At 37.4% G+C, this 20,374-nt stretch overlaps 9 protein-coding genes and 2 non-coding genes across 11 annotated transcripts; 5 read left to right on the top strand and 6 right to left on the bottom strand.

Annotated features, from left to right (window-relative positions):
* Positions 1 to 64: 64 nt before the first annotated feature.
* On the top strand, positions 65 to 1,701 carry pet127 (mitochondrial RNA 5'-end processing Pet127; the record flags this gene model as incomplete). Its single annotated transcript, XM_056183090.1, has 2 exons — positions 65 to 209; positions 254 to 1,701. 2 exons carry the CDS (start codon positions 65 to 67, stop codon positions 1,699 to 1,701), a joined length of 1,593 nt encoding a protein of 530 aa, XP_056039257.1.
* A 745-nt stretch (positions 1,702 to 2,446) lies between these two features.
* On the top strand, positions 2,447 to 3,203 carry fxn1 (mitochondrial [2Fe-2S] cluster assembly frataxin Fxn1; the record flags this gene model as incomplete). Its single annotated transcript, XM_056183089.1, has 3 exons — positions 2,447 to 2,686; positions 2,747 to 2,841; positions 3,059 to 3,203. 3 exons carry the CDS (start codon positions 2,447 to 2,449, stop codon positions 3,201 to 3,203), a joined length of 480 nt encoding a protein of 159 aa, XP_056039255.1.
* Positions 3,204 to 3,393: 190 nt separating this feature from the next.
* Positions 3,394 to 4,358, bottom strand: SOMG_04301 (glutathione S-transferase, translational elongation factor eEF1; the record flags this gene model as incomplete). The annotated part of the gene is made up of 2 exons (XM_056183088.1): positions 3,394 to 3,903; positions 4,206 to 4,358. 2 exons carry the CDS (start codon positions 4,356 to 4,358, stop codon positions 3,394 to 3,396), a joined length of 663 nt encoding a protein of 220 aa, XP_056039445.1.
* A 337-nt stretch (positions 4,359 to 4,695) lies between these two features.
* sec15 (exocyst complex subunit Sec15) lies at positions 4,696 to 7,361 on the bottom strand (the record flags this gene model as incomplete). The annotated part of the gene is made up of 8 exons (XM_056183087.1): positions 4,696 to 4,795; positions 4,836 to 5,249; positions 5,303 to 5,613; positions 5,656 to 6,386; positions 6,429 to 6,867; positions 6,960 to 7,079; positions 7,125 to 7,286; positions 7,329 to 7,361. 8 exons carry the CDS (start codon positions 7,359 to 7,361, stop codon positions 4,696 to 4,698), a joined length of 2,310 nt encoding a protein of 769 aa, XP_056039862.1.
* Positions 7,362 to 7,521: 160 nt separating this feature from the next.
* On the top strand, positions 7,522 to 8,793 carry get4 (TRC complex (ER membrane insertion) subunit Get4; the record flags this gene model as incomplete). The annotated part of the gene is made up of 7 exons (XM_056183086.1): positions 7,522 to 7,562; positions 7,611 to 7,664; positions 7,715 to 7,875; positions 7,933 to 8,008; positions 8,094 to 8,164; positions 8,220 to 8,605; positions 8,662 to 8,793. The coding sequence occupies 7 exons, from the start codon at positions 7,522 to 7,524 to the stop codon at positions 8,791 to 8,793; spliced, it is 921 nt and encodes a 306-aa protein (XP_056038907.1).
* Positions 8,794 to 9,711: 918 nt separating this feature from the next.
* Positions 9,712 to 13,665, top strand: SOMG_04298 (P-type ATPase P5 type; the record flags this gene model as incomplete). The annotated part of the gene is made up of 1 exon (XM_056183085.1): positions 9,712 to 13,665. The coding sequence occupies one exon, from the start codon at positions 9,712 to 9,714 to the stop codon at positions 13,663 to 13,665; it is 3,954 nt and encodes a 1,317-aa protein (XP_056039190.1).
* A 232-nt stretch (positions 13,666 to 13,897) lies between these two features.
* On the bottom strand, positions 13,898 to 15,499 carry mis16 (kinetochore protein Mis16; the record flags this gene model as incomplete). Its single annotated transcript, XM_056183084.1, has 3 exons — positions 13,898 to 14,999; positions 15,208 to 15,313; positions 15,403 to 15,499. The coding sequence occupies 3 exons, from the start codon at positions 15,497 to 15,499 to the stop codon at positions 13,898 to 13,900; spliced, it is 1,305 nt and encodes a 434-aa protein (XP_056039507.1).
* Positions 15,500 to 15,868: 369 nt separating this feature from the next.
* On the bottom strand, positions 15,869 to 16,057 carry snR99. The gene has a single exon (XR_008803708.1). It is a non-coding gene; the product is annotated as a box H/ACA small nucleolar RNA 12/snR99 (small nucleolar RNA).
* Positions 16,058 to 16,838: 781 nt separating this feature from the next.
* SOMG_04296 (triglyceride lipase-cholesterol esterase) lies at positions 16,839 to 18,615 on the bottom strand (the record flags this gene model as incomplete). Its single annotated transcript, XM_056183083.1, has 5 exons — positions 16,839 to 17,165; positions 17,207 to 17,553; positions 17,617 to 18,004; positions 18,096 to 18,543; positions 18,581 to 18,615. The coding sequence occupies 5 exons, from the start codon at positions 18,613 to 18,615 to the stop codon at positions 16,839 to 16,841; spliced, it is 1,545 nt and encodes a 514-aa protein (XP_056039506.1).
* Positions 18,616 to 18,847: 232 nt separating this feature from the next.
* Positions 18,848 to 19,768, top strand: tfa2 (transcription factor TFIIE beta subunit, TFIIEB, Tfa2; the record flags this gene model as incomplete). Its single annotated transcript, XM_056183082.1, has 2 exons — positions 18,848 to 19,040; positions 19,107 to 19,768. The coding sequence occupies 2 exons, from the start codon at positions 18,848 to 18,850 to the stop codon at positions 19,766 to 19,768; spliced, it is 855 nt and encodes a 284-aa protein (XP_056039102.1).
* A 440-nt stretch (positions 19,769 to 20,208) lies between these two features.
* SOMG_20211 lies at positions 20,209 to 20,281 on the bottom strand. Its single transcript has one exon. It is a non-coding gene; the product is annotated as a tRNA-Arg (tRNA).
* Positions 20,282 to 20,374: the final 93 nt, after the last annotated feature.

The following is a 20,374-nucleotide window of genomic DNA, read 5'->3' as shown; positions in this document are numbered from 1 at the left end:
AAAAAAAAAATTATTCCTTTTTCCATAAAAAGAATTAGGTTAATAAGAAGTTAAAACTGATGGAATGTTGCTATTGATTGAACGAACAAACTTGCGGCCATTATCATTGTGTGGTGCCAAGTCTTCAAGTTCATACATACCCAAAAGAAATGTTTATTCGAATAGCCTTCGATCCGGAATAATCGATTCTCATTCAGAAAAATTCCCAAGTATGATTAAGAGACTCAACATGATTCTTTACTAACAAGTATAGAAGTAAATAGGGTCAAGCAAGACGAAGTGAATAAATTGCAACATGAATTGAATACAGTGCTGAACGACAATCGGTTCAAGTTTCTGAAGAACCCTACTACCCAGAAATTTAACTGGGATGAATATTTGTCGAGGGTGACGCCGGTTGATGAGTTTAATTTTAGCCTCCTTGGCAAGTTTCATCCACCTTCAGAAGATAAAGAACTAAAGAAAACTGGCTATAAAACTAACTCAAAGTTCGCTGGGTCAACGAGCTCTTTGACTGGTTTACTCTCACAAATTCATTTTTTCATTAGCAAGTGGAAACCACCTAGCTTTCTAGGACTATCAAAAAAGTTTCTTGTAGCTAGGAACGAAAAACACTATACTCGTTTGTGTCGTTCACCTACTTCCGTACATCTATCCTTTCAAAACGGCCTGTATTGTATTGACAAAGATCATAGCTTAACATCACAAGAAAGAAAGAATACGATTCTGATGAATTTAGGAAAATCTTTAGAAGCTTTTTTTACTCTACGAAGAGAAGAATACGGTCGTTATCTGAAAAGTGAGAATTTATCAGAGAAGCCAAAACCTCAAATTGATGTTTTTCAATATAGCAAATGTCGGAGCCTCCTCATTCGATCTCAGTTGGATTGCATTGATAAGACTTTACCGAATTCCGGTGTCTTTGACTTAAAAACAAGAGCTGTGCTTGGAGTACGTCTAAATCAAGCTGAACCCGAGAACTACAATTCTTACACTCTTGAAAAATATTACGGAAATTTTGTTTCTTATGAACGAGAATATTATGATATGATTAGGTCGGCGTTTTTGAAGTACAGCTTACAGGCTCGATTAGGCCGCATGGAAGGTGTCTTTGTTGCATATCATAACACGTGTCAGATTTTTGGATTCCAATATGTTAGTTTAAAAGAAATGGACAAGGCAATTCACTGGGGAAAGAATGTTGGCGATGCGGAATTCAAGCTTAGTATTCAACTCCTTGAATCTATTTTACGATACGTTTCTTCTAAATTTCCCAAACAATCCGTCCGGTTAATGTTTTCTACGCAAGTAAAGACAAAGGATCCAGCTCTTCAGGTCTTTGTAGAAGTAGTTTCTGACAAGGAGAATAAAAAGTTTGACCCCGCCAAGCTTCAAAGAGCGAATTTATCTGAGCCTGTGTATTGTTCTGATCGGTTTTACGCCTTTCAGATTCGATTCACCAATTTCGTTAACGGGCAAAGAAGGTTCTTCATTCGGAAACTGCGTGACACTGACAGATGGACTATTAAATACAAAATATATCCTTTCATCAATCAAAGAGCCATGTATCAGGAATATTTGATGTTAAGGTACAAATTGATGAAGGACGAAACGAAGCCCAAATTTGTCCCATATCGGCTGCTAAACTGGTATTATAGAAAGCCAAAACCAAAGAATACCAATTCTATGGAGTCAGAATAAAAAGGCTCAATTTTATAATTCCCGAAAAGCAATCTTACACTCTTAATTATCCCCTCTCCTTTAAATCATAATTTAATGCTTTCGAACTCATCCTCAAGTTTGATTCGGAATTCTGATCGGTTGGTTCACTTTTGTTTCACTTCACTTTTGTTTCACTTAAATTATTTTGTTTTATCTTTTTTTAGAGAAAGGAAAGAATTTTTGGTTTCGTTTAAAGATTTCTTGGTTTACACTCTAGACTGGATGTATTGTTCAATACACCAAAGCATTACTATACAATATTAGTAGAGTATACATGAAAAATTTAATTAATTTAATTGTTGGTATTCTTTCCTGTTAAGTCTTGGTAAAATAGTACCGCTCATTTTACTCAATTTGAATTACACAAAAAGCTGAAAGTAAGGTTTCGTTGAACTACATAACACTTTTATTCTTTTCTTTCATTAATAAGGAAAAAAAAAAAAAAAAAAAAAAAAAAAAGGAAAAAGATTTAAAGGTGTAAATAAAGGTTTGCATATCCTTTGAGGGTGGAACTCTTCCTAACCTTTAAACATTACTGCCAACTGTTACATAAACGTAGAATCCTACCAATTCTTCATTCCCGAATATCGCCATTCAGGTTGCTTATTTCTTTGTTTTATAAGATTTAGGTTTTTTTTTTTTTTACCCTGTGCTATCTTTTGTATTGCTGCTTTTCTGGCCAGAAATTGAGTGTTTTTGCAACTTGTTCAACATTTTTGTGTCTATGCAATCTTTACGAGGAATTCTGTTTCAAAAGGCTTTTTTAAATTCTCAGAGACTTTTCTATCGCCCACCTACTGGATGGAACCCTTGTCTAAGATTCTTGTCAACTGTAAATCCCACTAAACCTTTGTCCGACTTGGAATACCATCGAATTGCTGATGACACGCTAGAAGTTTTTAATAATACCTTCGAAGATTTATTAGAGGAATCTGGAAGAAGAGATTATGACATTGAATATTCGGTAAGTACTACTTATTTTTTATTCTTTAGAGAAGGAACTATGGCGCTAACTGAATCTTAGAGTGGTGTTTTAACTCTGAATCTTGGAGATCACGGAACTTATGTTATTAATAAACAGCCGCCAGCACATCAAGTCTGGCTCTCATCGCCACTTAGGTAAGTCAAACTTCATTACAAAGGTCTCAATCCGAAAGATGAATTGTGGAGGTTTCATGCTGCCAAAGAGATACTGTGTAGATTGCACTTTCGGCTGCAAGTTTTTTTGTGTATTTTTAGTTTTTTTGGAGACTAGTAAATCACAAGCCTTCGGCGGGACATTTATTCATAAACATATCTTGTATTGCTTTTGATCTCTAATAACTAACGTCTATAGTGGCCCTAAGCACTACGAATGGTCTTCAAATAAAAAAGCTTGGAAGTCCACGAGGGACGATAGTACCATGTGTGATATTTTGGCAAAAGAAATTGGAAATGCGTTTTCCAAAAACATTGAATTTAAGCACGCTGATGATTATTAAAATAAACAAGAGTTTAGTTGCTTCGTTAGAAACGAAGCTTTACGATTAATGATTGCACAAAAGTCTCGGACTGTAAAACAAATAGTGTGCTATCCTTCTTACTGAAAACTTATATAGTAATTAACAAAAGAACATTTTGATTTAATAAACGATTTAAATTATTTAAATCATTGCTTCTGTACAATTGTGTCTAGTTCTTTGCAACAACGACAGAAGGAATCAATTCCAAGGGAATGATTTCAGATAAGTTACCCAAATGGAACATGGTAACGTAGTATCTGGTCAAATGAGGGAGCTTGGAACGTTGCTCAGGGTCAACGATGAAGCGATAGAAAAGGCGTAACATACTGCCAGCAACCAAATCGGCAAGGGTAAAGCGATTACCAACCAAAAAGGTACGGTCGACTAACATATCATTAAACTTCTTCAAAACACCCAAAGCCTTTGCGCTAGATTCCTTGAAAGGCTTTTCTTCGTAAGGAGTTGCACCTCGACACATGCCCAACCAGGGACGAATGACGGAGGGAATTACAACATCAGTATTCACATATGCAATCCATTGCCAAATTTCGGCATCTTCCTTTGCATTCTTCGCGCCAAGTAGCTCGGCGTCATTTTGCTTGCCCTTTTCATAAAAGTATCTTAGAACGGCAAATAGTTCACTCAATTCTACACCATTGGAACCAATAAATACGGGAAGCTGCAAGCGTTAGCAAAATAAAAAATAAGTAAAAAAAGCAGCAAATAAATGAAAGGGAGAAAAGCAGTATCTCGTGCAACATAAGGAACCCGACAGGTAATCAATGAATACATTCTCACTGTCACGTAAATCAATATAAGATAATTGATGATTTTGTAAACTTAATATTTCATGAAATTGTATCTGATACAAAACAGAATCTTTCAAGATGAACGGAACACAGAACATTGATTATAGCCACTGGACGAGTTCATTTTAACAATTTGATAACAACATCTCTCCTTCTTCTCGTCTTTTCTTACCTTTTGTAGAGGAAATTTGGCAGCCAACTCGGCAGGGAACTTGTGAGGATAAGTCTCAACAAGGTCAATTTGCAAATTCAAATGTTTAGCTAATTCAAGCAAGCAAACAGTTCTAGTATTATCTTTAAAACTGTATAGAGTTCCTAAAGACATTCTTTTTTCCTCACCAAAAGATCTGTTATGTATGTAGTGGATACTAGGAGTGTGAGTTTAAGACGACTTCAAATCTGTATTTCAATAAGTAAGCCGCTAGGTCTAATACGGTCATGCGTTTGAAAAAAAAAAAAAAAGAAAAGAAAAAAAAAAAAAATTATGTTGTTTTTTATTTCACCCTTTGCACAACTCTAGCATGAAATTTATGTACAACTGGAGAAAATTGTTTAACAAACTAATTCATTGTAATATCTATGGTATCATAAGCTCATGAATATATCCTAAGGGTAATTGTAAACGTAATAGTATCCATTCAGGAAACGAGTTAAAATGGAAATCAATTTGTTTTTCGTCGAAACACAGTAAGCAAGTTCTCTATAGCGCGACGCTTTGGGCGGTCATTACTTAAAGGGTTGGCAGAATAACCGCTAATGAGTCTAAACATTGGTTAGCATAAACTTCATAAACTTTAAATACCTCTCTAATAACTTCACGGAAGTCGATGGATGCAAACGATTGAAGTCACGATTGAACTTGTCAGTATCCATATAATCTTCAATATTATCTCCCAACAGTAAGTTGGCACATTGCCTTAGCTCAATAAAGCTATCTGCATTCACAATACTTTGATCCGGTACCTGGGAAGCGAAGCTTTCCAAATATTCGACATCAACTTTGAATCCTTCTGCTGCTGCACTTGAGACTCTACGAATCGCAGGGTTTGAGAGTAAATCAATCATTGCAGTACACAAGTGGTCTAACGTTTCTAAATACACGTAAGATTTGTCATGGTTAGGAAGACCTGCTAGTGAATCGAGGTAAATAGTTTGTAGGTACGGAACCATTTCCTGCAAAAATCCACTTGGAGCAGTACGAGCCACTGTAGTGGACCTAATAATTCATTAGTAATCTATCTAAAGTCGTTACAAAGATTCAAAACATACCAATCGTATTCTGCCAAACCGATAAAGTCATCAATCTTATGATTAATTTTAACGAAAATTTCGTGTAAGGCAGATTTGCGTGCGTTTGCTAAACCTTCCAATATATCGGAAGACTTGATGTTTACATTGACATTTTCATTCCCAGCATGCGAAGTAGATTTACTGATTATTAAAGTCTTCTCCATTTGCAACAACGGTTCCTCAAAAGCGTAGAAATTTTTTACCAACTGAGCCATCTGTGATAAATTTAGTTTTGGATAAAGATGCTTCAGTTTTTCAAGCAAACTGTGCAAAATAAATCTTCTGTAAAACTTGTCATACTCGTTAGCACGGAGTATTGGTATTCATCTTACCCTTGGGATCTTTTCTTGAACATCTAACGCTAGCGTTATAGAATCATTGGAAAACATAAAAAAGTGTCGAGTAAATTTTGAAAGTGTTATACAACATAGAGAGCACATCTTGGAAAATTCTACCATACGAGGTAAAGGGGCAGGTGGTAATGTCCAGTAAGGAGCAATCAGCTCATCATACTCTTTTTCGTTATTAATTACCATTGGAGCGTATAAATCTGTCTCAAAGGCTTCCTCAAAAGACGCAAGGTGCTTAAACATCAGTGCTCCTCCGAAAGCGTCTATCAATTCCACCGAAAGGCTATGCAAACTTTGTGTAGCAAAACCAAAACGTTCCATCGTGTGCATTAATAAGACAATATTGTTTTTCATCTTTATAATTGCTGTTGTACTTTGTTCTGAAAATGCCACTCGTAATATGCTTTCGATTAATTTATCACAGATAATAGCCCATATATTTTGTACTTCTTCGTAAGACCGAAAATTGGGAATTTCCTGCAGAATATAGTATTCGACTATCATATATCCGGCAACTGATTTCAACCACTCACCAATAACTTCCAAATTGATAGACTCCAAACTTTTTGGAGCTAAGAATTCTTGTTGGCGTTTGCGATCCTTCTCGAATGACGCCTGAAATGAGCTTAAAATGCCTAGGTACGAGTGAACCTGTACACAAACATAAAGGGAATTGAAGTCAACCTTTACTAAATCATTGTCGAGAGGATCAACTGATTACAAATTAGACAAGACACTAGGAAAATAGTACTTACAATCCACATATTCCAGAATTGCTAAATCCAGCGAGAAAGGGGTTCTCGTAGTAAGATTGATCAAATCTTCCCGGTAATTTTTTGCCCATCTCCTTCGAGCCTCATCAATTTCTTTAAAGCAGATTTCTCCTACAAGTGGTAACTTTTTTCTTAAAGCAAAAAGCCATTCATGAAGATCCTCTAATGCCGAAGAACAAACGGAATTTTGCATTTTAGAAATCATTTGTTGAACGAGAGTGTGTATTGTAAGTCCTTCAATCCGTTTTAAATATATCTTTTGAACTTCGGAGCATATCCTCAAAGATGATAAATATTGCTTTTTGGACAACAACTCTTGAGCATCTTTCAACTTGTAGAATATTTGAAGACAGCTCTGAGTCAGGTCCTGATATAAAAAGAGTCGGCGTTCAGAATCCTTTAACGAATTCAATTGTTGTTTCTGATGCCTGTTAGCAAACAGCATATTCGCTAAATTGAATTGAATTGACAATAGCATATTCTTCTAGTTCATTACGTAGATGCCATACTTACCATATTTTTTAAATCCTTACCGCTGGCTTGAATATCAGTATTAAGGTCTGCAATATGAGAACGCAAACTATGAAGTTCATTTCTCACTACGGATAACTGATAAACAGATTTACTAAAATCCTATAAATACTGTTAGAGTCATTACCTAGAGAGTGATAGCTATACCTGATTATTTTCGGCGCATAGCTGTTCGACACGGATCGCATTCTTGTTGCCTAGTTCATTGAGTCTTTGATACACTTGCTGTTCTTGATTTTTTTGACACGCCAAAGTTATCAGACGTGGTAAATGATCCAAAGTGTCTCCATTTGATTCTATTGTAGCAATCTACGTTTATTAGCAAAAACAGCACTGCATTGAAACGTATACCTTATTTACAAATTCCAAACAATCAAAGTCCATTTTTATACATTGATGATGAATAATTATCAGGGCTTTCAAGACTTCTTGGATTTATTGTGAAATGATCTCCAGTAATACGAAGTCGTTGAGGACAAACCTTCTACAACAAACGAATTCTCAAACCAGCTACCTAAGGTCTTTTTCTTTATTTTGAATAATTATGAGCGTCATGGAATCAAAAATTAAAAGAGCAGAAGCAAGGTTTGTTTCTAAAAAGAAACCAGAGACATGAAAGTTAACTCAATATAGATTACGGGAAGACCCTTATGAAGGTCATCAAATGATTCGTACTTTAGTAAATCGGTATGTTGTCTCCTTGAGCTTTTCGTGAGCTAATATTAACCCTTTTTTAGACAGGTTATGTCTAAGAAATACGATGACTCAATTGCTTTACTATACTCTGGTGCAAAGACTCTATTCGAACTCGAGCAGAGTGGAAGTGCCGGAGATTTATCAATTTATTTGATGGATGTTTTCATGAAGGCATCGAGTTCTGTGTCAATGGACAACAAAGGTTTGAATTTCTGAACAATTACATAGTACGAATACGGCATCTAACCAAGTGCGTTAGCAAAAGCTTTAGCTCTTCTTGGAAGTTTTCCATCCGAAGAGGGAAGCAAAAAGCAATATGTCAAGAAACTTCTTGAGTACGTCGACTGAAACTGTAGAAAGGCGTTTACACCCCTTTCGTTCAAATAAACCCGAGTAATATAGGTATTAACAAAATCTTAGGTGGACAAATTGTACTGGTCCTCAGGGCGATCGTGATGTCCATGCATCAGTCGGTATCATGTTTGCGAAATGTGAGTTTTCCTTGCTACTAGCTTTCTCTATGTGTTTAAACTAATATGTTGGCAGGGGGAGATCCAGTTTCCGCCGAGCGACACCTAGTCTTGGGAAATGAAAAATGTCCTGCTTTTTATGCTCAAATGCTGTTTAATTGGGCTCATGCTTCAAAACACGAAGACCCTGCTTTATTTATCGGACGTGCTGTTCTCAAGTATCTTTTGGTCGGAAGTCCAGCTGATGCCCTTCAATGTTTAACTAAGTTCATGCAGTTGTTCGAACGATCCGGACAATCACCGGACGAGACTTTCACCATTGATGGAATCCGGATTCCAGCTTATAACTCTTATCCTTACCTCAACTACTTACATTTGCTTGTCCTTGCTGCTTATCGAAAGGACAAGGAAACATATATTTCGCTTTTGCAAAAATACCCAAAGAAACCCGAATGGGAGTCGGTAAGGCTTATTTAGAACCTTCAACTTTGGATGAAATATTGTTAACAAGTTTATAGGCTCTCGCTAAAGTCGAGGACGTTTATTTTGGTATTCGTCCTGTCAACCCCCAACCCAATATCTTGTCAAACCTCATGAGTTCCTTGTTTACCAATCCTTCAGGAGGGGGAAATGCTATTGACTTGGAGTAAAGCAAACTATGTAGGGATATTTTTTCCTTATAGAAGTTTACGGCTACTAGGAAAGCTTTTTGCATACCAAAAATAGAAACGTTTTATATGCTCGTCTACATGATCGCTATACAAATTCAGAATTGATTCAAATCAAAAAGCAAATGGAATCTTTTTATACGTCTGGCCGTTTATTTATGAATGTTCAAAACCCTGGTAACTCGATGTCCTCTGCTAGTGGTTTCGTTATAAAGAATTTATTGTTTTGTTATCGGGCCATAAGCTGCTAGTACTTCTATTCTATCGCTGATGATATTATTTTCTAATCGTAACCATTATGCTTCAAATTAATCGCTTGGTAGCGTATTGTGGCTTTAAGAGTGTATATAATACTGTTTAGGATGTGTTACTCCTCTAATATACTCCTTGAAGCACTTGGGCAAAAGAGAAGCCCTTTTTAAATAGTAGCGAGATTCTAAAAAAATTTATAGATGATTCCATCAATTATAAGTACTTACTTTGTACCAGCTATGAAACGTAAAGAACCGAGTGACGCTAGGGAAGCACAATTTCTTTGGCTTTTTGAAGTAACAGACTAGTAATATCTCCCGTAGTGTAATACTAATCTAGCTAAACGAATTGCTTTCAATTCTAAACAATATCTAAATGAGCTTGGAGTTTTTAAAATTGATAAGTAAATTCTTTTCTGCAAATTACGTAAAAACCCAAGTTCTAGTATGGTTTCTCAACTTATATAATAAAATCTTATATAAAAGTATAAATATTATGCAAACGCGTATATTACAAACGTTTACTCACTAACGATGCTTTTCTTATAAACTTGTTCTAAATTCCTCACGTTCAGCAATCTGTGAATTTTTAAAGGTCGAAAGGATTGATTGCAATTGGGGTAAAAAGAGATCGTAAAGGTATCCGAAAATGACTTCTCCTAGATCTATTCGGGGAAAGAACTCAATTACCTCAATGGGTTCTAAAAAATCACTGAACACATACCTGGCGAGCTCTTTAATGAGTCATGACAGTATTTTTGATGGTCCTGGTGTAGGAACAAGTGTCCCATCTAGTATTTCTAGTTTCCATCACAAAACACAGCGACGTTCGTCCGATGCTAGTGTAAGTCAATTTAGCATGGACTATTTGCAGTCTGAATACAACTTGAGTCGATATAATGACACAGATTCTATCGCAGCAGCTAGCAGCGTAGATTACCCCAATATCTATCGTGATAATGGTTCTGCAGTTTACAGTGATGAAGAAGAGATCACAGAGATGATGCTGGAAGAACTTAACTTTCACCCAATCTTGCGACGAGAATCTCCCGGAGAAGCCGCTGGACTAAGTGAAGATGGCTGTTGCCAAATTATGTATTTGATAGAAGAAGACCTCGAGGTTGGAATTGCTGGTTACAGGACCAACAAATTCCATGCTAGGATATACAATATGTTATGTATCTTAACCTTTGGTCTTGTTTATTTAGTAATGAGATGGCTTCCTAGGCATTACATTCGGTTTATTGGTAAACGTGAACCCCTTGCTACTGCTGAATGGCTAACTATCGAAACTCAGTGGAGTGAGATTTCGAAATATGACATTCAGGTTCAGCCTTATGAAAATTCTCTTTCATCTATTTTTGGTGCCTCTATTCGTGTAGCTACGCCGGAAGGTACCGATAATGATCCTTTTGTTGAAAACTTTCGTTATGTAAACTATCGCTACATGAAGTTTATTTTCCATCCTATATTAGAAAGATTCCTTATTCAACAGGATTGGAAGGATCCCCGGTGGATCCGTGATACGAACGTTGTTAAAGAAGGTTTGGAACGTGATGCTATCAATGATCGCACGAAAATATTCGGTCAAAATATTATTGATTTAGAAACTAAAGGTGTTATTCAGCTTTTGCTGGATGAGGTTTTGCATCCATTCTATATTTTTCAAGTTTTCTCCATCATCCTTTGGTCTTTAGATGCTTATTATTACTATGCTATTTGCATTTTCACTATTTCAGTAGTATCTATCATTGGAAGCTTAATCGAAACTCGAACGACTTTGAAGCGTATGCGAGAAATGTCTAGGTTTACTTGTCCCGTCCGTGTCTATCGCGATGGCTTTTGGGCTAGCATTCCATCAACTGACTTGGTTGTTGGCGACGTCTTTGAAATCTCGGATCCAGAACTAACGGTGTTTCCAGCTGATGCACTTTTGCTTTCAGGTGACTGCATCGTTAATGAAAGTATGCTAACTGGTGAATCCATACCCGTTTCAAAAATTCCTGCTACCGATCAAGGAATGAAAGATCTTTTCGCATTTTCTAGAATTATACCTCCTTCACTCTCAAAACACTTCCTTTTTGGAGGAACAAAAATAATTCAAGTGCGCAAACCATTTGTAAATGAGAAAGAAGAAGGCGCTTCTCTCGCTATGGTTGTTCGTACTGGTTTCAACACCACGAAAGGTGCTTTAGTGCGATCCATGATTTTCCCAAAACCAACGAACTTCGGCTTTTATCGCGATTCTTTTCGATTTATCACTGCTATGTTCATTATCGCTCTTGTTGGATTTGTCTTTAGCTCTATCAATTTATTGACCATAGGTGTTCCTGCTAGAACTATAATTGTTCGTGCGTTGGATCTTATCACCATTGTAGTTCCTCCTGCCTTACCTGCAACTCTTACCATTGGTACCACGTTTGCAATCTCGAGGTTAAGAAGGCAGGGAATTTTCTGCATTAGTCCTCAGCGCGTAAATGTAAGCGGAAAGCTTGATCTCATTACTTTTGATAAGACTGGAACCCTTACAGAAGATGGACTTGATATTATGGGTGTTTCCGTTATTGAGGATTCTAAATTAACTGATTTGCGAATTAATCCTAGTACATTATGTTCGAAAGATTTGCTTTCTAATGATAGCCCTTCTAATTTATTGTTTACGATGGCTACTTGCCATATGCTTCGTCGTGTGGAAGGCGAACTACTAGGAGATCCGTTAGATTTGAAAATGTTTGAGTTTACGGATTGGACATATTCTGAAGATAATTTCACAAACAAGCTGGCTTCTTCTGAACAATCTGAAGATGCCGCTTATATGAGAACTCAGCAACTAATACCACCTACCGTGTCACCTCCGTGGAATGATCCCTCAATTAATTATTCCGAAAGCGATTTAGAACTCGGTATAATCCGAACTTTCGAATTTGTTTCTCAGCTTCGCCGTATGGCTGTAATAGTGAAACATGGACAATGTAAAAAAATGGACATTTATGTAAAAGGTGCCCCTGAAGTTATGCCTTCTATATGCAAACCTGAGTCGTTTCCTGGAAATTACCAAGATGTATTAGATTACTATACTCATAATGGTTTTCGGGTTATAGCTTGCGCATCCAAACATTTGGAGAATTGTACATGGGCGAAAGCACAAAGGATGAAACGGACACAAGTTGAATCTGATTTGGACTTTTGCGGATTTATTGTTTTTGAGAACAAACTGAAATCTACCACTGTTCCGGTTATCAATGAATTAGAAGATTCAAATATCAGAACAGTGATGTGTACCGGCGATAATGTACTGACCTCTATATGTGTTGGTAAACGGTGTGGTATGCTTCCAGAAGATGGTTTGGTCTTTGTACCGCGATTTGAGGAAGAAGAGTTAATCGGAGATACTGCCTCTCGTAAACTCATATGGCAGTCAATTGAGGATAACGATGTTTACTTGGATCCTCAAACTCTTCATCCTGTGGTTGATTCAGCAAGTCGTAATTTATTATCAAGTGAGTTTAAACGATTTAAGTCTTATCACATGGCTATAACGGGTGATGTATTTCGCTGGTTAGTTGATTATGCTCCCGCAGAGCTTTTCAACGTCATATTACTTAAAACACAAATTTATGCTAGAATGTCTCCTTCTGAAAAGAATGAGTTGGTCTCATGCTTTCAAAAAGTAGATTACTGTGTTGGTTTTTGCGGTGATGGTGCCAATGACTGTGGTGCCCTAAAGGCTGCTGACGTTGGTATTTCACTGTCTGAAGCTGAAGCTTCTGTGGCTGCTCCTTTTACCAGCCGATGGTTTGAAATTTCTTGTGTACTCGATGTCATTAAAGATGGTCGTGCCGCTTTGGTGACAAGTTTTGGCTGTTTCCAATATATGGCTTTATATTCTGCTATCCAATTTTTTACTGTCAGTATGTTGTATACAACAAATTCTAATTTAGGTGACTTTCAATTCTTATTCATTGACTTGGCGATAATTTTACCAATTGCCTTATTTATGGGACGATCTAAGCCTTATCATAGACTCGCTCGGAAACGTCCTACAGCGAATTTGGTTTCAAAGCGGATTTTGTCACCCTTAATTGGGCAAATCTTTTTCATCTGCACATTTCAGTATATAATTCTTAGACTTGTTCGCCAACAGCCTTGGTACATACCGCCTCCTGCCGCTGGATCTGAAAAATCAAGCATTGCTAATAGCGATGTAACGAGTTTGTTTATATTTTCTTGTTTCCAGTATATATTGATAGGGCTTGTATTGACTGTTGGGCCTCCATATAGACAAAGAATGTGGAGGAATGTGTCTTTTACTGTCTCAATTTGTGGCTTATTGGGAATTGCGGTATACTTAACCAAGCTGCATGATGAAAACAATTATTTTATGAAACTTTTTTATCTGACGCCTATGTCGGACGGTTTTCAGAATCTTATTATACTATGTGCGATAATTTATTATGTTTGTGCTGCTAGTGGCCAGCAGTATATTTTTAGAGGTTTGATAAATACTATTTCAAGGCTTTACCGACGAATGCAGAACAAAAGAAAAGTGTCAAAAAAGCTTTACAAACGCCTTTCTGCCAAATTGCATAATGAGCAAGTATAGGTGACATTGTTGGTTTATTGAGTTTTTTGTTTCGGTTTTTTGGTTTTTCATACGTTTTGATAAATGACAGTTAACACTCTTTTTTGTTTATAAATTTAAAAAAAAATACTACTGAGTGACATAGATAGTCAATAAAGGAGGAATCATGTATTGCTAAGTTCATAGTCTATTTCAAAAGTATGGTAAAATTAAAATGTATACAGCCGGTTATAGTAGATCACTTTTTTCGTTATTACTCTAAATCGCGAGATGAGATTTGTACATCATCACGACCCCAAAGAACTCTGGAAGGACTCCATACCTGAAGAATGTTATCGTCGGCTATACTCGCAAGTACCCATCGTTCATTTGGGCACCAGCTGAATTCTGAAATTCTGTTTGTGTGTCCACCATGCATGAATAACAATTCGGGAACGCCATCCTCAGCATCCTCCGCGGACTGTTCTTCTCCAATTTTGGCCAGATCCCATATACAAACACGGCGATCAGTAGAACTGGAGGCCAAAATTGGTTCATCATGAGGGGACCACTCTAAGCCGTAGACATCGTCTTCGTGTCCTTCTAATGTATGAAGGCGCTGGTGAGGACTGCGAAGGTCCCAGAGAGCAACGGTTTTATCAGCACTGGCAGTAGCTAGTAAGTAGTCATTGAAAGGGTTAATGGCTACAGCATTAATGGCGTTCGAATGTGCATGAATAACCTTAGGAGCACGATCGTTAGGATTCAATCTAGTATCGTGTATTTGCAAAGTGCAATCGTCGGACACTGAAACCAAAAGAGCTTCATGTTGAGGATGATATTGGACATCATTAACAATATCAGAATGACGGTGGAATTTTGCGGTAGGAGACAAATCTACTGACTCGGTAGCCGAAAAAGAGGACGTGTTGATGTCCCATAAACAAATGAGTTGGTCTTCAGCGGCCGTCGCCAAACGACCTGGCTGGTTAGGGTTCCAGCAAAGGCCATACCCTTCGGAGGTATGACCACGAAGGATAGCTTGTGGGGAAGAATTGTTTGTCGGTAAAGCACCATGATCATTCAAGTTGAAAACGTAGGCGTTCCCGGCAACGCCCATAGTAGCAACAATGTCAGAATTTTGAGGCATATAGCGAGCACGATTTACTTCGCCATCGTGACAGATTTTTTGACTAACTTCGATGTTGTAAGAGCCTTCATGATGAGCTCTACGGACATTAGCAGGTGTGATATCGACAGTATCTTCGTCGAAATTGGGCAACTGGACAGAAGCCACTTGTAAATAGTTTTGATCATGCCCTGAAGTATGGGTTCCTAGGAGTAGTCGTTGAACCGAGTAGTCCTTGCCTGGAACTCTACAGTCGCAAGGTTAGTAGGGTGCTTGTAGTTAGAAAGGATGAAAACAGTTCCACAGTGTACGAGCCAGAAACTGATGAACAAGACAACGACAGTTTCAAACAAACCTCGAAAACCTTGACTCCCATCATTTTTAAAATGTCGTTTCATTTGCATGCAAAGGACATATTCATTCCATGCTCGTCTTGGGAAAGGTTTACTACATACGTGTGTTTATCTGGTAACCATTGAACCGTCAGAGACGGCCATTCCAAAGCATGAGTAATAACTAAATCGTAAAGGAAAGGAACATTTTGTTTCCAAAGTTTATACTCTAGTCAAACAGAAAAGTCAGCCAATGTTGCTAAACCATGAAGCAAAGTACATGTACCAAAGAAAACTGCTATTATACGTAAAGCATACCTTCCTGAATTACTTTTTCTAACTCAACTTCTTTTTCAATTTGGCGGTGATCATCACCTACTTGAATGTCCGCCGTCACAGATTCTTCTTGGGACATGGTTTTTGGTAAAATGAAATATCTCAATACAATCACAATGAATGGTTGTACCCTTTCTACACTTGTTCAAATTCGTATATTCCTTTCAACAACTATAAAAACTGATCACTTCGAGCTGAGACTTCACCTTAACCTACAGAAGAATAAACCACACTTCTCCAGTTATTTTACAATTGAAAACAACTCGACACTCGATTTACAAGTCCCTCTCGAGGTAATATATTCTTTACAATCCCCTTCGTCAACTGACTCAGGAAACTTTACAGACGACTCGTATTTTGATAAATTTTCAATTTTCATTCGATTTACGGACAAACCCAACTATTCGTGATTCGTGACTCACAAACTAATACAAAATTCTATACCTAAAAATGTACGAGAAACTATCCCACCCTTGAAGGATGAAAAACAATCAACGACCGGGATAGCTACTCAATAATCACTGAAAACGGAACGGATGTATTTTCTTCGTCCGAAGACTCCAATCATCATACTGTGGATTCAGGTTGAATTTACTTTACTTATATAACAAAGTAAGTTAAATCCTACTGATGATGGTGAATTAGGAAGTTTCTTCTTCCCTTATATAGAAAAGTCTTGTGACTGTTTTCTAGTTATTCGGGGTAGGGTTTGGTTGCGGAGGTCGTGAGAAGTTACATTAACAGCAAAATTGTGACGGCGAAAGAAAATTTTCGTCAACGAAAACAAATGTAAACAAAGGTTGGTCAATGTGTTTTAGCTTAATTTTGCGAGCCTTAAAGTTTACCGAGGAAAAGTAAATATGTAAATAAAGATAAAATAAATAAACAAAATAAAAATTCGAATCTGCTGTCTTTATTTTTTTTTTTTTTTGTTTCCTTTCTAAATTGAAGTGGAACAGTTATATGGAAAGAATTTAATTTCTTCAAGGATTCTTTGGGAATACGAGAGTATTTGGCTTTTGTTTCTTGTTTCCTTCTTATGCATCAACCAGTGTAAAGCGACTCAAACAACTAGTAATTCGCAATAATCACAATAGAAACTGCCCAATGACGATTGCGTTCTTGAAAGTGATTCCAACTCATTGTCTAGTTTGAAAATCAAGAGACTCTACTAGAGTCTTTCCTTTCGATTTTCTACGGCAAAAGGGTTGTGTACGAGAACTTACAGTTTGCAATGATCAGGTTTATATAGGAAAATAAAACTCTGTTTATTACCATTTTTGTAAGAATTAAAGTATACATAAACATAAACATAAGCAGATAAAGCAATTATTAAATATTAACAAGCATAATATATGCTTCGGCATGACGATGACGAGTTTTCCATTAATACACTAAGTAAGGAACCGGGAAATTCGTCAAATAGTAGGGTCTACGTTTGATTGGTATGTCTTTTTCGAATCCTCTTCATTCAAATTCCATCCCCATTTTTTCTGCCTTTTCTTACCACGTTTTGAGCGTGTATCCACCTTTTTGTCTTCCTCGGCCTTCTCTTCTTCATAATCCTCGTCTCCTTCGTACTGCTTTTGAGTTCGTAGGCTCTGAAATTCGGTAGCCTTTTCTTTAGCACTTTCTTTTGAGCGCGAGCCAGCATAAATCACACCAAGCCGCTCCAATACTAGAGGATTTACATACATATGAGTCGTATCTGCCCATATCATATCCAAATGCTCATACCCCAGGATCTATTGAGAATGTCAGCAATCTCGAATGTCAGCAATCTTACCCTAATCTGCTCAGCCATTGGAGGTAGAGAGTTCAGCATGGATTGGATATCTACCAAGGAATCTGAATCGCCCCAAAACAACAGAATGGGAGTACGGATATTCTTCGTCGGAAATCGGGCAGCTCTATAATGCTTGGAAAAGTAGTCATGGGCAATCTGATCATTGTCGTACATTCGAAACTCTGCACAGCGCATGATTTGAAACCAATGGACAAGGCACTTTACGCTTGTATACGAATACAAATGAGCAAATGACGCATGTCGCTGCAACGGTGATATAGCAGCACAGCTCCAGTTAAACAACTGTAGAAGACAGAAAGACAATACACGATTAAAAAGTGCGCTTGCTGTAAAGTGTTAGAAATCATAATCTTCCTCAAAAATTTTGCCTTTTTTTTATTTTTACTCACGTAGTATGCTTTGCCAAAAGCCAGCCGACGGTAGGATGGACTTCCGACCAAAGAGGAAAAATAAAATAGAGGGTCGTGCCTTTACAAAGGCATCAACAATCTGATTGTGCAATCCATTGGGACTCATTGCGGGTGCCAACGCTATGAAACAATTCACTTTTTCATTTAACAGAGGCTGAACACTTAGTGCGGCAAATGCTTGTGCGCTTCCTTGAGAAAATCCAATATAAGTTAGCTGCTTTTGCTCAGAAGTATTCAAAATGTAATCAATAGTGTCGGGAATGTCGTAGTGAGCAAAGTCATCAATGCTAAAATTCCAAAAGTCGAGATCTGTAGAGTCAAACCGGAGATGCTGCCGACTGTACTTATTTCCCCTGTTATTCCCAAGCTATAAAAGAATCTGTCAGAACAATACGGATGGTATAAAACACAACTGAGCCTTCAAGTCCAACCGTCAAAAGCACAGCAGAGAAACATACCCAAACGTCATATCCTTCATTAACAAGTTGATATATTAAACAGTTGTCCGGATCAATGTTACAAGCCCACACTTCGGAATTCATCAATAGTCCATGATGGCAGTATACGACGGGTAGCCTTTTAGGAATTGACATGCCTATTTTTCCAGGACTGTCCTTTGATATTCTATGAATACAAAGAATGTAATCATCTTGAGTCCTTACAAGGTGTTCCTCAACGTTGTATCCAGAAATACTGCACATCTGACGAATATCATCTGCATCGTGAATGGCCCGAGCTCGTTCAACAAACGGGGTCGCAGGCTTTTCCGGATATCGTTTTGTCCATTCTCTATAAAATTTCTTCCATACAGACCCAAGTGTGAAGTGAATTGCAAACACAACACCCGAAAGCAATTTCTCAAACATAACAAATAAAAACCCCAGAAAGAGAGATACATATTCGTTCCTAAAACATCAGTATTGATTTTCTAAAATATGCTTACCATTTTAAGCGTCTGAGAAATGGTAAACGAAGCATTTTGCATATTAATGGTGGAATGGTTCAATGAAACTTGCCATTCGCCATATCTCTAAACTTGCACCACCTTTGGAGAACGAAAAATAGACTGAATCAAATCTCGAGGAATATTTCCTTCATTTTTGTGTTTAAACGAAATTATTAGTAGACTATTCTTTGGTGGTGGTTTATCACGAAATTTGGTGGACTCGAAACGTTTGAGATCAACCTTTCTATTTGTTAGTAGGCTGTTATGAGTTCTTTAAGTGAACAATTATCATCCTTTAAAAAAAAAGTCGCCAACCAGCCTGTCTATGCCAAACCACAAGTCCATACATCAACATCACCGACAGCCAGTGTCCGCTCTAATACTCCAAATGAACCTACTTCAGCCGTATCAAGCCCAGGATTGACGCTGAAGAAACGTCGTTCCAAGGCGAACTTGGGTATGTTTAATGTTGGACGATAAACATGTTCATTGCATTTGAATTCTTATTAACTAGGTCAATCAGTGTACTCTCAACCAGCCGATTCAGGAGTCGGAACCCATTACTTATCTCAACTTCATTATGCCGTCGAATATTTGAAGGAGAGAAATGACCCTAAAACCGCAGAAGAGATTGCTTCATATCTTTCGACGCCATTGACACCTATGTTATTAAAGCTCTTGAAAAAAAATGAACGTATTTATTATGATGAACGAACAGAAACTTTTGCCTTTAAACCTTTACATAATATTCGCTCTGCTCCTGGGCTCTTGGCTTATTTGGATTCTCAAAAGACACATACAGGAATGAGTATCAAGGAGCTTAGGGACGGCTGGCCAAATGTTGTAGCTGAATTAGAAGAACTTGAAAAACAAGGGGAAGTTCTACTGCTGAGAACTCGGAAAGATGGAATTCCCAGAATGGTATGGAGAAACGACAAAAGTAGCAATTGCGTTATCGACAAGGAATTCCAAACTGTCTGGCATGAAATCCCCATTCCTCCCACCTTGGATTTGGCATCTGAACTTGGAAAGTATGGCTTGAAGCCGACAAGCGTAGATCCCTCAACCATCAAAAAACCAGCAGCATCTACTGCTCAAAAACAAAAGAAACCTAAAACCAGACGTGGAAAGGTTACAAATACCCATCTTAATATTCTTAGAGATTACAGCTCTATGAAACATTAAAATTGGTTTTAATGTTTGCAATACTTGGACATTCTTTTATGTTTATAGTTTGCGTTCACCGTTCTGAGTTGTTGATTTCGCTTGATCACCGTTTCTGCGCAATCCTTTTTATAGAGGACGCAAAACTAATGTTTACTTTTTTGGGATCGCCCTTATTTCAAAAAAAGAAATCAGATATTGTATAGTATTTTCGGGTTTAGAGCAGTTCAGTTGAAATTTTTATAAAAATTAGGAAATGTATAAGGTTTTAATTGATTCGGCGCATTCTGTATTCGTACAAATTGTCTCTTTTCTCAGTTACGGTCAGAGTTTAAGAAGTAAGTTTATTGATCGTTCAAGCAACCTTCCGGTGAGTTCTTTAATTTGCTCTTCACGAAAAATAAAAATTTCTTGTTTTTGGGTTTCTTTAAATCCCGTCCAAAAAAGATCTAAACTAAAAAAGCTCCCGGCGGGACTCGAACCCGCAGTCCCTTGATTAGAAGTCAAATGCCCTAGCCATTAGGCCACGGGAGCAGTTATTGCTATAAGCAATTATTATAACATTTGTATTGTTCAAAATTGTACAAACTACGCGAATTCGATACCGCTATGTACTATGTCGGTTCA

The sequence above is a fragment of the Schizosaccharomyces osmophilus genome, chromosome 3 (genome assembly GCF_027921745.1).
Source record: "Schizosaccharomyces osmophilus chromosome 3, complete sequence".
Taxonomy (NCBI): Eukaryota; Fungi; Ascomycota; class Schizosaccharomycetes; order Schizosaccharomycetales; family Schizosaccharomycetaceae; genus Schizosaccharomyces; species Schizosaccharomyces osmophilus.
The sequence above is the reverse complement of the archived record's forward strand: the minus strand, read 5'-3'. Positions and strand labels throughout refer to the sequence as shown.